This window comes from Phoxinus phoxinus (assembly GCF_949152265.1).
Source record: "Phoxinus phoxinus genome assembly, chromosome: 1".
Classification (NCBI taxonomy): Eukaryota; Metazoa; Chordata; class Actinopteri; order Cypriniformes; family Leuciscidae; genus Phoxinus; species Phoxinus phoxinus.
The window spans coordinates 27,989,354-28,004,490 of record NC_136876.1 but is presented as its reverse complement, the minus strand read 5'-3'; the positions used below and the strand labels follow the sequence as shown (position 1 = coordinate 28,004,490).

General features: G+C 35.7%; 1 protein-coding gene and 1 long non-coding RNA gene across 4 annotated transcripts in view; one reads left to right on the top strand and one right to left on the bottom strand.

Annotated features, from left to right (window-relative positions):
• mylk5 (myosin, light chain kinase 5) overlaps positions 1-6,723 on the bottom strand; it is a 23,011-nt gene extending 16,288 nt beyond the window's left edge. Inside the window, exons 1-5 of one of the 3 annotated variants that reach the window (XM_079605460.1) lie at positions 6,441-6,723; positions 3,219-3,368; positions 2,785-2,937; positions 2,325-2,522; positions 1,331-1,366 (exon numbers count right to left, since the gene is read on the bottom strand). In XM_079605460.1, coding sequence (XP_079461586.1) covers positions 1,331-1,366; positions 2,325-2,522; positions 2,785-2,937; positions 3,219-3,368; positions 6,441-6,597 — 694 coding nt within the window. In that variant the 5' untranslated portion in view covers positions 6,598-6,723. Of the gene's footprint in view, positions 1-1,330; positions 1,367-2,324; positions 2,523-2,784; positions 2,938-3,218; positions 3,369-4,982; positions 5,017-6,436 lie in introns of those variants that run through there. The other 2 variants (XM_079605459.1, XM_079605461.1) reach the window with 2 other exon arrangements.
• Positions 1-15,137, top strand: part of LOC306994872 — a 20,727-nt gene extending 5,590 nt beyond the window's left edge. The window contains exons 5-6 of the long non-coding RNA XR_013796753.1: positions 12,569-12,623; positions 13,798-15,137. This is a non-coding gene — a long non-coding RNA (uncharacterized lncRNA). The remainder of the gene's footprint in view (positions 1-12,568; positions 12,624-13,797) is intronic.

The window sequence follows — 15,137 nt, the reverse complement described above, 5'->3', positions numbered from 1 at the left end:
ATCTCAATTGTTTTTGCTTGACAGCAATGAGATTAAATGGAGAGCAAAGGGTGACTTTTGCTTAAGTTTTTTACTTCTCAGATTTTTATATAAAGTTAAAATCCATTGTAATATGCTTACAATTGTCTCCTTTGTGAATGTTATATTATATTATTCATAATAATGAATACAAATATTGTAAACACAGCCTCATTTGAAAAATATCTATATACAACTGCAATTATTTGTATATTTATAATATAATTTACAAATAATTGTAGTGTACATTCACACTACATTCTGGCAGAAGTGGCTTTCACACAAAACAGTATTCTATCAGAAAACCAGATGACACTTTTTCACACAATTCAGATATTAAGATTGTATATTATATATATATATATATATATATATATATATATATATATATATATATATATATATATATATATTTTTTTTTTTACAGGCGTTAAGCTCTGCCACCATACGGCAATTATTCAAATCAGCACACTTAAATGAACTTGACTGGCTTGATAAAAGCCTTATCTAACCGCATGGTACCACAGATAGCAGTGTGTTTTACATGAACAACCAAAAGACCTAAAGAAAACACTCATTATTCAGTGCTTCAGTGCCCAGCCCAGCTACAAACAGAAGTACCAAAGAAAATGCTGATAACACGTTGAAGTGATGCTTATAAACTGCCAAATTCCTGTTTTTATACCGTAATTTTATAAATATTTGGGATCATTAAACTGATTATCTGTCTGTAAGGTATAAATACACAATCTAAGACAAAAGTTGATGTTTAACGGTAGGTTTTATCGAAGAATATTGCTATGGACAACAAGGATTACTGTATTTAAAAAGAAGAAAGTCATTCTTAAGATGAACATTAGTAGCCAGGAGTCAGGACACAAAAGACTGTATTCAGCTTCCTGTTATTTTGTATACAACACTAACAGCCCCTGGTAGAGCCAGTCGATCTGGAAGTTAAAATCGGCAGAGAGAAACAGACGCTCAGAGCAAATTACTCCCTTTTTAAAGCAGGTCACAGTAGTTACACTTTAACTCGCAATTCCAGACAAAAAAAGCTATAAAAGACATGGTGTTATAAGAATATTAAGAAAAGAAAAGCAGGCGTGGTTGTGTGTGGGAGGCTTTAAATCAGATTGACTTTAAGAAATGAGTAAGGAAAGAAAAGATCTTCACTGAAATCCAGAAAATTGTAACAAAAGTCTGGGATTCAACTGTTAACTGAAAGTTAAGAACAAGTAAATATTGCACCAAGAAGCAAAAAAGATGCAAAAATAGAACTGAAAGTGGAAGACAGACGAGTTGATGGTCTTACCTGTACCTGAGCTGCTTCTCCTTTTGACAAGCACCTCTGTAACATGACACAGAGACAACACACAAATATGTAAAGAATCAGGTGTGTGTGCTGGTACATTTGTGTTAATGAGCATAGATAGCATAAGCTTTGCCTATCATATAAGGGAGGAGTCAAGTGAGGTATGCTTGTCTAAGAAAAATATTCAATAGATTAAAGAGGAAATGCTTTAGATGACAAGAATGTTAACCAGTCAGGAAATAGTCCTTTTATATTATCTATAATGCTAACACTATATAGATAGGTTTCATGTTACATTAATTACATTAGTTAACATCAACTAACAATGAACAATAGCCTAATAGAAGAAGTGACAACATGTAGAATGCAACAAGACGTCTCTGAATGGTTAGTTAAAGAATATATGTTGCTGATGTGGAGTTAACTATCTTCAATTACGATATTCTGTCATGGTAATCTATAAATCGCTCGTATAGGAACTGTTGTGAGATGCACACAGAGTGACTTTCTATTGCATGTGAAAAGATGGATGCTAAAGTTTGAGCTGACTCACAAATGTACTCTTATACAACAACTTTTCCTCTTCTGAACATGGACTGAGTGTTCCCGGGGGCGGGGTTTATGTACATTTTAGGCTCGCTGATGTCACTAACCCGGGAGGAATGTCGTGTAGTCCCTACCAGCCGTTTGTTGTAGTCCTTTTCTTTAAAAGGAAATATCTTCCTTTGCTTTGAACTTTGAGCGTTGTAACTTTGCCGATGTTGTTTATGCTCAAACAGCAACATTACACACTAACTAAAGTTAGAAAGTGAAATCATAATCAACCACCCCTTTAAAATCGCTTTAGATGTAGTTAAGTAAGTGACACCACCATAATGACAATGACATGGAAACTTCGGAGGAACCAAAAATGTTCCACGTATTAAATTACATTTCCTACACTTTAATCTTTGAGATTGATTTATGGGTAGGGCTATTGTTAATTGTGACATACCTCTTTTGAGTGCTGGAGAGCTTGTTATAGGACTTCCTGTCTGGGGCGACTGTGGGCCTTTAAAAACGCTGATGTCATCCGAGACGTTCTGAGTAGAGTTTAAGACCCCGTTTACCATATCAGGAGTGTGAGAAGAATTAGGATGTGAGTGAAATGTTTGGCTCATCTCGTTATGGATCCCAGCAATTGTTTCATAGTCTATAGTTGATTTGTTAGAATGAGGAGCAAAAGGGGAGTAAATAAAAGAAGAGTGAGAGAAAAAAAAGAATTATATTAGAGAAGGTAATTTACATTGATAATCATTCTTCTGCATATGATGTAAAAAGAAACACCTGCACACTTCTACCTCTTACAGCAAACCCATACTTTTAAATAGACATTCAATGCTCTTGTAGAAATATACTCTATACAGTATATACACTTTAGACTAAAGTTGAGTTTGAGTACGGTACATACTTGCCTCTCACACACACTGCTGCACTGCTGGATGTTTTTCCTGCTGTGTTTTCGGCCACACAAGTGTAAGCCCCAGCATCCTCCGGGAGACATTCCTTAACTACCAAACTCACCTCTCGTCCCACAAATGAGGGTTTACCAAACAGCACAAACTCACCTAAAACAGTTGTGGTACAAATGGACAGAAAAACAAGAAGGCATTGTGGCATTAAGAAAAGATAAGTTAAATTTTTTTTTTTTTTTTCTGTATGCATGCAATTTATGACTTTCTTTTATATAACTTTTTTTAATTTACTGAACAATTTAAATTTACAAAGTCAAGTAAGGAAGAGGAACTTGCATATGAAAACATAATTATCTTCAGTCTATAGTGTACATATTCTTACCCAGACTACAGTAGCAAAATCAGTAATAAGAAATAAAAAAAACTGGACTCACCATTATGAAGCCAGGAAACGTTGATTGGCTGGCTCCCTGTGATAGTCCCTTTCAGTTTGATGTCATTTCCTTCATCCACTATACAGTCCTCGAGGGGTTCAGTGAAAAGAGGTGGATCCAGACCCCTTGTATGGCTGTGTTTACCACTTTCTAGCTTGACAGAGCAAAGAAGAACGAGATTAGTTGCTTTATTATACAACAATTAAGTATGGTTCTCAAATTTGCTCCAATAGCACTGGGACTTTATACTGTTTGTATCACACTGTCTGAATTTGCGTGTTCCAGTCAGTCTTTGTATTAATGGTGGGGATTTATCAGCAACGTTTTTTGTTGGTTACATCCTTACCAGTAGGGGGCAAGTGACTGTCTTCATGAGTGAGTCATTATATTTAACTGATTCATTCAAACACACAGATTCATTCAGGTACTTAAAGGGATAGCTCACCCAAAAATAAAAAAATCTGTTATTTACTCACCCTCAGGTTGTTCCAAACCTGTATATATTTCTTTGTTCTGTTGAACTCAAGATATTTTGAAGAATGTGGGAAACTGTACACTTCTGGGGCACCATTGACTTCCATAGTATTTAATTTCCTAGCAGAACAAAGACTTGTTTACAGGTTTGGAACAACCTAACCTTTTTTTTTTTTTTTTTGAGTGAACTATCCCTTTAACAATAGGTGTGAAGCGGCTTTGCAGACCAAAGTAGCCAATATTGTGTTAAAAAAATGTACGTTTCTCAATATAACTTGTTTGAGGTATTGGATAAAAGCAATATCACATTCACAATCGTGCTGTTTGTCTGAGTATATCAGCACTCTTGAGTGTGAAATTGCTTAAAAATAATATGCTTGCTCTTCTCCGCTCTTTTCTGTTCCAGCTGCACATTGTTGTCAGCATGTTTTATGCATTACTAATCTGTTGAAATAGGAAAAAATATAAATAAACAAGAGCTTAATATTAGACCTGAATCATGTATACTGTATAGTGTTTATACTGTATAGTGTTTCTTCACACAGGAAGAAACCAGGCTCGTATAAATGAAGAGATGTGTTTCAGTAAACAGCTGCTGTATCTCTTAACATCCTCGCCATCACACATCCTGTCTAGAAACCGTGCTTCTTTTACATGCCACATAAGAATGGCAAAAAGCAACAGAAACTATAATAAAACAATAGTTGTAACTCAAAAAAGCGGACTGAAATCAGACCAAAGGCTTGAGCTAAACTGATCTCATCTGACACTCCTCCAACAAACTTGTTTCTGTTTGAAATACCATAACTTACCTTTTGTAAAAGGCATTGGGTGGAGCCTTGTATAATACAATTAACCTATCAAACATATGTGTTTGAACATAGTAACTTTATAATGTGAATTGGCCTCTTTTGTATTTTTTTCTTTTTAATGTAGGGACACATGTAATTTCGATTAAAAGAACTAGTCATTCTAGTCCTCCTGTCTTAACAATGGACCGAACACTTTTGTTCTCACTGACCTGGTAGATCACATGGTCTTTTGATCTAGCCTAAAGTAATTCTTGTTTGTTCATGCAAACAAGCATTTTTTTTTTTTACTGGTTGTTATGGGAACACACTGTCGAAAAGAATAAAATGGTGTCTCCAATTCTGAGAAGAACAAACTGATGTGTTTTTAGTTTCATTCTTTGAACTGTGACTGTCATGTATCAGTTGATAAGATCTAAGAAATGAAAGGAGCTAGTGTTGTAATCGTGTTAAAATGCAGTTCAGAAGAGAGCAGCAGTACCATCAAACATACAGTACATGTCCCACACAAGCCAGTGTATGAAACACAAAACAAAATCCTGGTGTTCAAATTAGCATGGAAGGAATTTCCTGCCAATAGTGACCTCTTGCCTGGTCAGTAATTTGCATCCTGAGGCAGATAAGATTTGGTGGGGTTCAAAAGTCTGAGACCATTTTAAACCTGGAAATACACAGAACGGTTTAGTAACGTTTATTTTGAAACGGATAGTTAGGGTATACAATTAAGAAGAAATAAAAAAGAGATTAAAATGTAGTTCATGTTGTTACATCTAAATTAACTGGTTTTATATTTCTTACATTTTTTATTTAATCTGATTAAATCAACCTGACAAATTAGGTTACACTAACAAAAGTAGTTTGTATGGATTAGATCCATGGCTGGAGGAAAGCGCGACACAACAGTATATCACTGCTCATGTACTTCGTTTTATCCCTAAGCGAAGAACGGAAAAATAACTTTGCATATATCAGGCCGTGAGTATATCGACAAACCTTCAACAAACCTCTATTTCCTTCAACTGTTGTTTTGTTAAATTATGTACAGTTATCGAAACTTCTGGAATAACAAGAATAACTGTGGTTAAGTAATTCCCAGTTTCTGTTAATAAAAATAATTACAGTTGAAAATATCATGACTTATATGAGGGGTCTTCGAATATTATTTTGCACAAATCGAAAAGATTGAGAACCACAGGTTTAGATCAAGTAGAAATAGATCCATTAGGGGGTTTTTTTCTTCCAGAAAGTGATATTTTGAAATGCATATTGCAATATTTTAGACGTTACACTTGAAATGTTTTGCTGGTAGTTTGTAATTAAACATTTTATTAATTTAGAAAAAAACGGCAAAATTGTGCAAAGCATTTCCACTAGTGGTCTCAAAGTTTTGGACCCCACTATATATATCAAAAATATATCACAAACACTAGATTGTATAGTAACTGGTGGAGGTGAGTACTCTAATAAGTTGCTGATCTTTATCAGAAGTCAGCCTTGGTAGTAAAAAGAACAATCCTTTCAGGCAGGTAGTATGATGCCCTATCTGTCACATAAGAATGTACTAGATTTCCCCGTCTAAATCTGTCTGAACGCAGTTGTGCGATGAACTCCCCATCACCTGAGATTACAATCCAAATGGAGTGAAAGTGAAAACAAAGTGCCTGTCATTCTCAGATGACTATTAAATGAAATGCTGATTATTAATGACAACTCTATAGAGGGATTGTCTCAAGAACAATACTTTCTGCAAAGATCACGCATCTAACCACAAATAAAGATCATGTTAACCTCAACATGTTTTTAAATGCAAACATCCAGCCAACTTGCCCAAACCCATTTACAGAAACACAAATAGGCTCTCTGGAGTATGCAAATACTGACAGACACACTCACAAACACTTGTGTGCAAATGCAAGATTCAAGAAGTTTGCAGACTTGCCTGTGCTGAATGTCTCTTCAGGCTTCTTCGCGGCTGTGTTGATTGTAGTTATGTGTGTGGGTCGGGACCCTTGTTCACTGGCCGCCTTTGACTGGGAGCCTGACAGCTGTATCCTGAAAGTGGACACATAACTTGTCTTCCCATCAGAGATACTCATTTCTCCTCTCAGTATAAAGCCGTTTCATAAATTCCAAGTCATTTCCCAGCTTTCTTATCAGACGCCTCGCATTTTCCTGTGTCTGTTACACACACACATGTCCTCTGACCTGTGTTGTTCTCTGCGTTCTTTCTTTAGTTTCTGACTCCTCCCCACCACTGAAGCCTCATTCATTCGTTCTGCAGGAGGTTGTCCTCTTGCTGGGTTAAACTCAGCACCTCCCCACAGACCTCACCCGCAACTATCACACCATTTCACCATATATCTTTAACACAGTTTCTTTTCACACACTGTGGCTATGGTAAGAGAAGAAGAGAGAGAAACATAGCATGGGTGATAAGAGAGAACATGTTATGCGTATGTTATATTCATTAATACTTTGGAAAAGGAGACTATATTGTATCATGTCAGTGATGTTTATTTAAATCTATTTGTGTGAAAAGGGAGACAAAGATAGACAAATAACAGATTAAAAACTGAATCAAAGGTCAGGCATTCCCCATTCCTTTTCATTCTGTAATTACTGCCATGTTATCAGTTGAACTTTGGTTGTGTGTTTGTTTCCATTGAAAAGAAAACTGTGCTTGATTGTTTTGAATGTGTGTCATTTAGTCTGCAAATTCAAGAACATTTCAAGAAGTCTCTTATGCTCACCAAGACTGCATTTATTTGATCAAAAACAGTAAAAAATATATATATATATTCAAAAAATATTAAAAATCTAATATTAATAGTAATATTGCGAAATATTATTATAATTTAAAATAACTATTTCTTTTCTATTTGAATATATTTTAAAATGTTATTTATTCCTGTGTTGGCAAAGCTGAATTTTCAGCATCATTACTCCAGCCTTCAGTCACATGATCCTTATGAAATCATTCTGATATATATATATATTTTTTTAATGAATAGAGAGTTTTGGAACAGCATAAATGTCATTAATATATTAATGGTGATTAATATTATGTATCATTGCTGAATGAAGAATATAAATTTACTAAGTGACGTGTCAGCTTTTATGTAAACAGCATTTGTACTGTATGTAAACCAAGGTATTTTAAGGAGTGTAATGAACAAAAAACCCACATGAAAACCAGATAGGTCAAATGAGCGTGTGTGTGTGTGTGTGTGTGTGTGTGTGTGTGTGTGTGTGTGTGTGTGTGTGTGTGTGTGTGTGTGTGTGTGTGTGTGTGTGTGTGTGTGTGTGTGTGTGTGTGTGTGTGTGTGTGTGTGTGTGTGTGTGTGTGTGTGTGTGTGTGTGTGTGTGTGTGTGTGTGTGTGTGTGTGTGTGTGTGTGTGTGTGTGTGTGTGTGTGTGTGTGTGTGTGTGTGTGTGTGTGTGTGTGTGTGTGTGTGTGTGTGTGTGTGTGTGTGTGTGTGTGATGAGGAGCTGTTTGCGTGTGTGTGTGTGATGAGGAGCTGTTTGCTTTGGATGTGCCAGTCCACAGAGAAACCCAAACATCCACTAAAGACCTTGAACATGTGAACACACTCATTTGGAATCAATAATGCAGAAAAACAATGTTACTGTATGTGTATTTGAAACTCAAAAATAATGAACTTTAAATGACTGTAACATGACTGAAATATGTGTTTGTCAGGAGCTAGAGGAAGTCCCACGGCTTTGTTTTGTGGTAGAGAATCCGTTAAGTTTAAGGGGGTAGTGTACAATCAGCCCATCAAAGGTCTGTTAATGTTGTTATGGTTGGAATGCAGACAGGAAGATCCTGGACAATAATCCATGAATAACTGGAAACAAAAAACAAAGCACTTGACAAATAAATATTTGACTCATAAGTCGCAAAAGGATTTCCTGTACATTAAAAAAAATATATATATATGGTAAAGTGATAGCAGTATTTTTTTTCAAATGTGACACTTTCTTTCAAAAGTAAATTAATATGTGCAATTATTATACTATATTTATATAATAATCATTATTATTATTATCTAATAATAATACAAATAATAATGTCAACATTAAAAAAGAAAGAATGGAAACAATGTAAAACTTGTAGACATAAAGTTGGACAAAAATGAATGAACTAATGAAAGAGTGCTTTGTGAAATGAACATCAAATATACCGTATATATAAAAACAGTACTTCAATTGTTGCAGTAATCAACTGATATTTTGTAAAATCCTGTTAATGTCACGTATCTATTCCTAAATTTTAAAAAAAGGGTGAGAATCGTGTGCGCTCTAGTGGAAAGAATGAGGAATAACACATGAAAACATGTCAACTAATACTTCAAAGACCTGTAACCTTTTCAGTCTTGGGAAATGTGTGCTGGAATTACCTGAATTAAAACACGAATAACTCGATGTGGTTCTTCCTCTGACACACCTGCTATGTTCACCCATGTTGTTATAGCTTTTATTGACTCTTCAGATGTAGGAAATGCTGAAAACCACTTATGCTTGGAGAGGTGGGTATAGCTGTCAGCTGATGCAAATAAATAAAGATGATTGAAAATTTTTTTGTCAGAATCTGTTCATGACCTAAAAAACCTAAAACATTTCTGATGATTAATGATTTTGAAGGCCATTTTAAATGGTAACGTGCGTGCAGTCATTTCATTGTGTAGTAAATGATTCACTGTGGTTTATTTCATTTGTTTCCTCACTCTTGTCCTCAGAATCTGGATAAAATACTGAGCACTGTAATTCTCTACAGCTGCTGCCATGTGCTAAAAAATGCTCTGATTGAAGTTACTCTTATTCTCTCAAACACTTCAGTGACATATTCCCCACAAACAAGCAATGTTGTATATTTGTACAGCTTCCTGTGGTGTACGGAATTCAGTACACAAAGATTTCCTGTTTGATCATTTTGATGTTGCTTTGATTTTCTGTGAATGGGTTGTTAAGAAATTAAATACTTCTGGGAAGTTGATAGACCTGCAGTATGAACTTTTAAAACCATATTTAAAACTGCTATACTGAATATATATTACTGTCATGACAACTCTCAGAGAGATTGGCATAGTAATATGGATATGGTATCGTTAATGTATTTGGTCTTGGCAGAATAGATACGCTACTGCTGCTCCAGACCAAGTAACCAGACTACTGCCGATACATTCACAGACATGCTGCTGCTGCTGCTGCCCACATACCTGAAATAACCCCATCTATACTGGTGGTGGAGCTGGGGAAGGTGGAGGGTTTCTGAAAGCACTCTGCAGACTGCTAACTGCAACTCTACCGGTATTAGTATGAATGTTGAGCCCACTGATGCAACAGCAACCAATCAGCTGGGCTAGATGACGATGCAATCGCTACCAAATGTGTTAACGACCTATCAGCCTGCACTAGAACTTGGTTTCATGCCAGAACTTGGTATATTCTCTCTCTCTCTCTCTCTCTCTCTCTCTCTCTCTCTCTCTCTCTCTCTCTCTCTCTCTCTCTCTCTCTCTCTCTCTCTCTCTCTCTCTCTCTCTCTCTCTCTCTCTCTCTCTCTCTCTCTCTCTCTCTCTCTCTCTCTCTCTCTCTCTCTCTCTCTCTCTCTCTCTCTCTCTCTCTCTCTCTCTCTCTCTCTCTCTAAAAAAAAACATAATTACTACAAATTATCCCCCATAATACCTACAAATGTATATGTATATATACAGTATGTGCATATTGTCTACAAAAAATTAATTATATATATATATTTTTTGTAGACATTATGCATGGGGGATAATTATATATATTTTTTGAGAAAAATACAGTATATTTGTACTTTTAACCATTAGTTTTTCCACATTGCAGCAAAAACAAAAACAAGTAAATAAATAATAAGAAAAATAAAATTTTAACTTCTTGGGACATAATGATAGGTTTGTATTGTTTTTAAAGTATTTATTACAATCATTTTATTAACATTAAAATGTTTTAGGTAAATTGTCATTAAAAATTTTATAATTTTGTGCTTTTGTGATATGTAGTATATATAGTTTTTGTTTAAATATTACTGTCAAGGTGTAATTTATTTTATTTTTATTTATTATTTATACCCTGTTGTTAATTTTAGTGCTTAAACTTATTTCACTTATTTGCCAGGGCAAAACAAAAAATAAATAAATACATTTCATCTAATATTTATAATTTATTTTATTTAAGTTTCATAAAAAAAAAATCGTTTTAGCTGTAGTTTTAAGGATATGTTTGGTACCTCGATTAAATTAGACTTCGGGGAGATAATGACAATAACCAGCAGATGGCAGTACATCGTTGTTAACTACTGTAAGTACAGTAAGACTGAACTGCATATCATTTTACATGTTTGCTACTTTTTTTTTTTTGTGTTGTTTTGAGGTGGGTGCATAGATATTTTTCCTGTGCTCACTTTCTGTTCCTTTATTCTTTATCTTTCCCTTGTAACTTGTTGTCTTGTCTTTTAGGTCATGCTTTTCCTATATAACTAAAGTATGAGCTCAGTCCAACTAAACTAGTTTTACATTTCAGAGAGCTGAGAGTAGAGACTCATACTGTAATGCTGTGTGTGTGAGACTAACCCTCACCTCCAATCTGGGGCCTCTCTCTGGGCAGGTCCCAGATGGAAGTGATTACTCTGGGAGGGAGAAATTACAGAGCAAATGTACAGCCCATCAACTTTACACACGCAGACATGCAGACGACAAAGGCAAAAACTGCAAAACTCCCCCTCACTCTCTCTTTCTCTGAGTCGAACACACACACGGCTCTCTTGCTTCCATCATTTTGCCTCCAGCGGTACATTTCCGCTCGGCTCTCTGTCGGGACGACGTGTACGCTAGCCACCTTGTCTCTCCCACTCTGCTCTCAGCGAGCTTGTGTGGGTGGGAGTGGGATTGTAAATTCCTAAGGATGAGCCATGTTAAAGGCCTCTATTAAAAGTCCTGACGCAAAGCGACTCGCCTGTCAGGAGCCAGAGCTGTAACTTATTACCTGTAAAGAGAGAGAGAGAGGATTCGCATTACAGCTCCACCCTGAGCCCAAACCTCCGCCTCCAGGTCATCTCACGCAGGTCTTTAGGGCACACATCCACAATGCACTGCAGTCACGTCAAGCAGAAGCTTTTCCAAAAGATACTGCTACATTACGCCAAACTACCATCCAGCTTTCACAGCTAACTATCACTGTTTGTGCAAGACAGTATACCGCAACTTAAACAAGGAGGACGCATGAAACAACAAACATTTGTGTGTGCAAGCTTAGTATGCTAACTTTAAAGCTGGCATCATTACTTCCTCATTGTCTTTCCAAACCTGTATGACATTCTTCTGCTGAACACAAAATAAGATCATGTTTTTTTCCCATGCAATAAATGTCAAGGGACGTGAGAGAACGGCGCGAGGCCGGTGGCGTGATTGATAATGAGCGTATCTCACACGGAGGTTACAGCGGTCTCGTATCTCTCACGGAGGAGCGGAAGCATAAAAGAGGGGCGACGACAGTGAAAAACGAGAGGCCAGGCCTGGATTTATGTTTCTGTTCTGTTATGTGACAGCAGTCGTCCGTGAGGGGCTGCTGTCTTTACTTTCGTTTTGTATTCGTTTAATTTATTGTATTAAAGTTGTTGAAGGTTCGCCGGTTCCCGCCTCCTTCAACCCACGACAACGGACTCGTTACAATGAGATTTTATGAAAAATACACTTTATAGGCGTTCTTAACTATGCTATATTTTTTTGCATTATACTTTTTACTTAATGCAATTTACTTATTATGTACATACATGTTGGTGCATTGTAATTATATTTAAAGTACTTGCATTTAATTCACCATTTACACTGTTAACTTTGTCTTTACCCCTAACCGTAACCCAAAAGCCTTACCCCAAAACTCTTATCCATAAACCTAATCCGCACCATACCTCAAACTCATTAACAGTAAATGTGGAAATTTTCCAGAACAAAATGTAGAAAGTAAATCCATTGTAGGTATTTAATACTAGTTAAGGACACCTAATATAAAGTGTGACCAAAATATCTTCTTTTGTGTTTTGCAGAAGGATACAGATTTTGATCATGCAGAAGATCATACAGATTTTGAATGACACAAGGGTGAGTAAATGATGAAAGAATTTTCATTTTTGGCTAAACTATACCTTAACAAAGTCTCCTAAATTTACACATTTTTGTCTTTCATCTGATTTTATATTGATGCATTGTGCCAAACTCACTTAATATATACCCGACATCAAATTAAGTTCTGAAGGTATTTTGACAAAGAAGATGCTTATCTAAATTACATAGATGTTCAATGATTTATTTGGATTCTGAAGTTGACATTGGATGTAATAATATATATATATATATATATATATATATGTCGTTTTTGTAAATGATTGTTGTTTCTGCATAGTTGTCCGTAATCGACTGTAATCTCCCAATCTGTGTTTCGGTCCATCTCAATCTTTTGCCATGCTGATCTTCAGCATACAGACATCCAAGCTCACACAGAAAGCCATCATTATCCTCTCTGGGTGTCCTGCTCTGTAAATAGCCATCACACACAGGCACACAGTCATAACACAGCTGTCGTCACTTTTCTGAACAACAGCTGGTAGCAGAAGTTGTTGTTGCCACACACACACACACACACACTCTTCAAGACTTCCCTTTGGCAAATCCACCCACAGACTCAGGCTTACTTTAAGATAAAGATAAATATGCATGCATCCATGCAAGCTAGCATCCATGCAGGCACACAGCTACAATTTCTATAATTTGTGAAATGAGAACTTCATGATAACTTTCTACTTTAGCATTTAATGTGTCATTGAAATTCTTATAAGTATATATTTTTATTTTTAATATTTATAAAAGAAATTAAGAAATGAATTAAGGCTGCATTTTTAAAATGTATTTTAAAATGTAATTTATTGCTGATACATTTTCTGCATCATTACTCCATCAGTCTTCAGTCATATTGTCCTTCAGGAATCATTCTGATTTGATGATTTGCTGCTCATTTCTTATTATTATCAATGTTGAAAATTGTTTTTGTGGAAACTGTAATAGGCTAGATTTTTTTTTTTATTCTTTGATGAATAGAAAGTAAAAAACAGCATTTATTTGAAATGGAAATCTTTTGTAACATATGTCTTGACTGTCACTTTTGATCAATTTAATGTGTTCTGATGAGTAAAAGTAAAAAATAACTTAAATAAATATTTATAATGCTCTGTTTATAATTGTCTTCTGTACTTTCTTATTCTTTTTTTTTTTTTACTAGGTCCCCCACCAAAAAGTGGTCACTTAAATATTGATCAGTGATGTCAGTCTCGTGTCACATGCAGACAACAATCCCAGTTCTACACAGGAAGTAATTCTCGCAAAAGAAGGTGGAAACAGGAACACAAATTTCTTCCTGAGGGAAATTGAAAGATGGAGGGATACTGATAGTATCTGGGTCAGATGGTCAAGAGCTGGGGCACAATACACGATGGCAGAATGTTTCAATCTTGTGCTTCACGAGATCTCGCAATACATTTTGAGAACGTGATTCAACGTATGTGTTTGAATTAAGGCAGCAAATACTCTTAAGTCAACTTACGTGAAAACCCAACATGTTAGGTTGAATGGATAAATTCAGGAACTGCAAGTTGTCAACCTAAAAAATGACATTGAAACAACTAAATGAAGTATTACTAAACTGCAAAATCCCTTTTACAGTGCTTCAGACACATGTGAGGGAATGTATGAAACAACTACTATTTTTAAAGAAAAAGACATGCACATACATGGTTTTGCCACAATATCTTGTAAAATCTATGCTCCCATATCACATGGGAATGTGAACAAGCATGTGTCGTCTGGTAAACCTTACATTATGGGGAACCAAATGTCCCCATAGATAGTAATACCATTTTTTTTTTTACCTTGTGGGGATTTTTTTTGTTCCCATGAGAAAAACAGCTTATAAATCATACGAAATATACAGTTTGTAGTTGTACAGTATGAAAACCATTACATTAAGTCCCCATAAAACGTGTGTGTGTGTGTGTGTGCGTGCGTGCGTGCGTGCGTGCGTGTGTGCTAATCAGCGTGTGATCTGATGGTTAACATTCCTCTGCCCACTATTTAGCTTGTCCTTTCATGTCCTAGGGAAAGAGATAAAGGCCATTTAATTCAACGAGCATAAAAATGAGTGAAAACACAAACACACACATATCAGAAGATCTAAACCCAACATATTTTTGTTTCCATTAAGCTGATAAATGTTAGTTTTGTCTAGTTTCTCCTTTGCTATGTCTGCTTTCTCTAGCACAGCTTTATTGTGCATCATAGGATAACCTGTTTAAAAACATTGCTTTCTCAAACCTGTTAGAGTGAAATAAACAAGAAATTCTGAGAAAATGCTTTGATCTGCATGTTTCTCTAACAGCAGCTATGCGTGAAGACGGTGGAAGTCTAAGTGAAGATCAGTATTAACAATTTTACTTTACTTTGGCAAACCATTAACATTTATAACGCATGCTGTGGAGCCGATCTGCTCTCTATAAAGAAGTAAAATTATTTGTCACTGCAAAGATGATATTTCAGAATTAAAGACAGTTTTGGGCCTTTTGATCC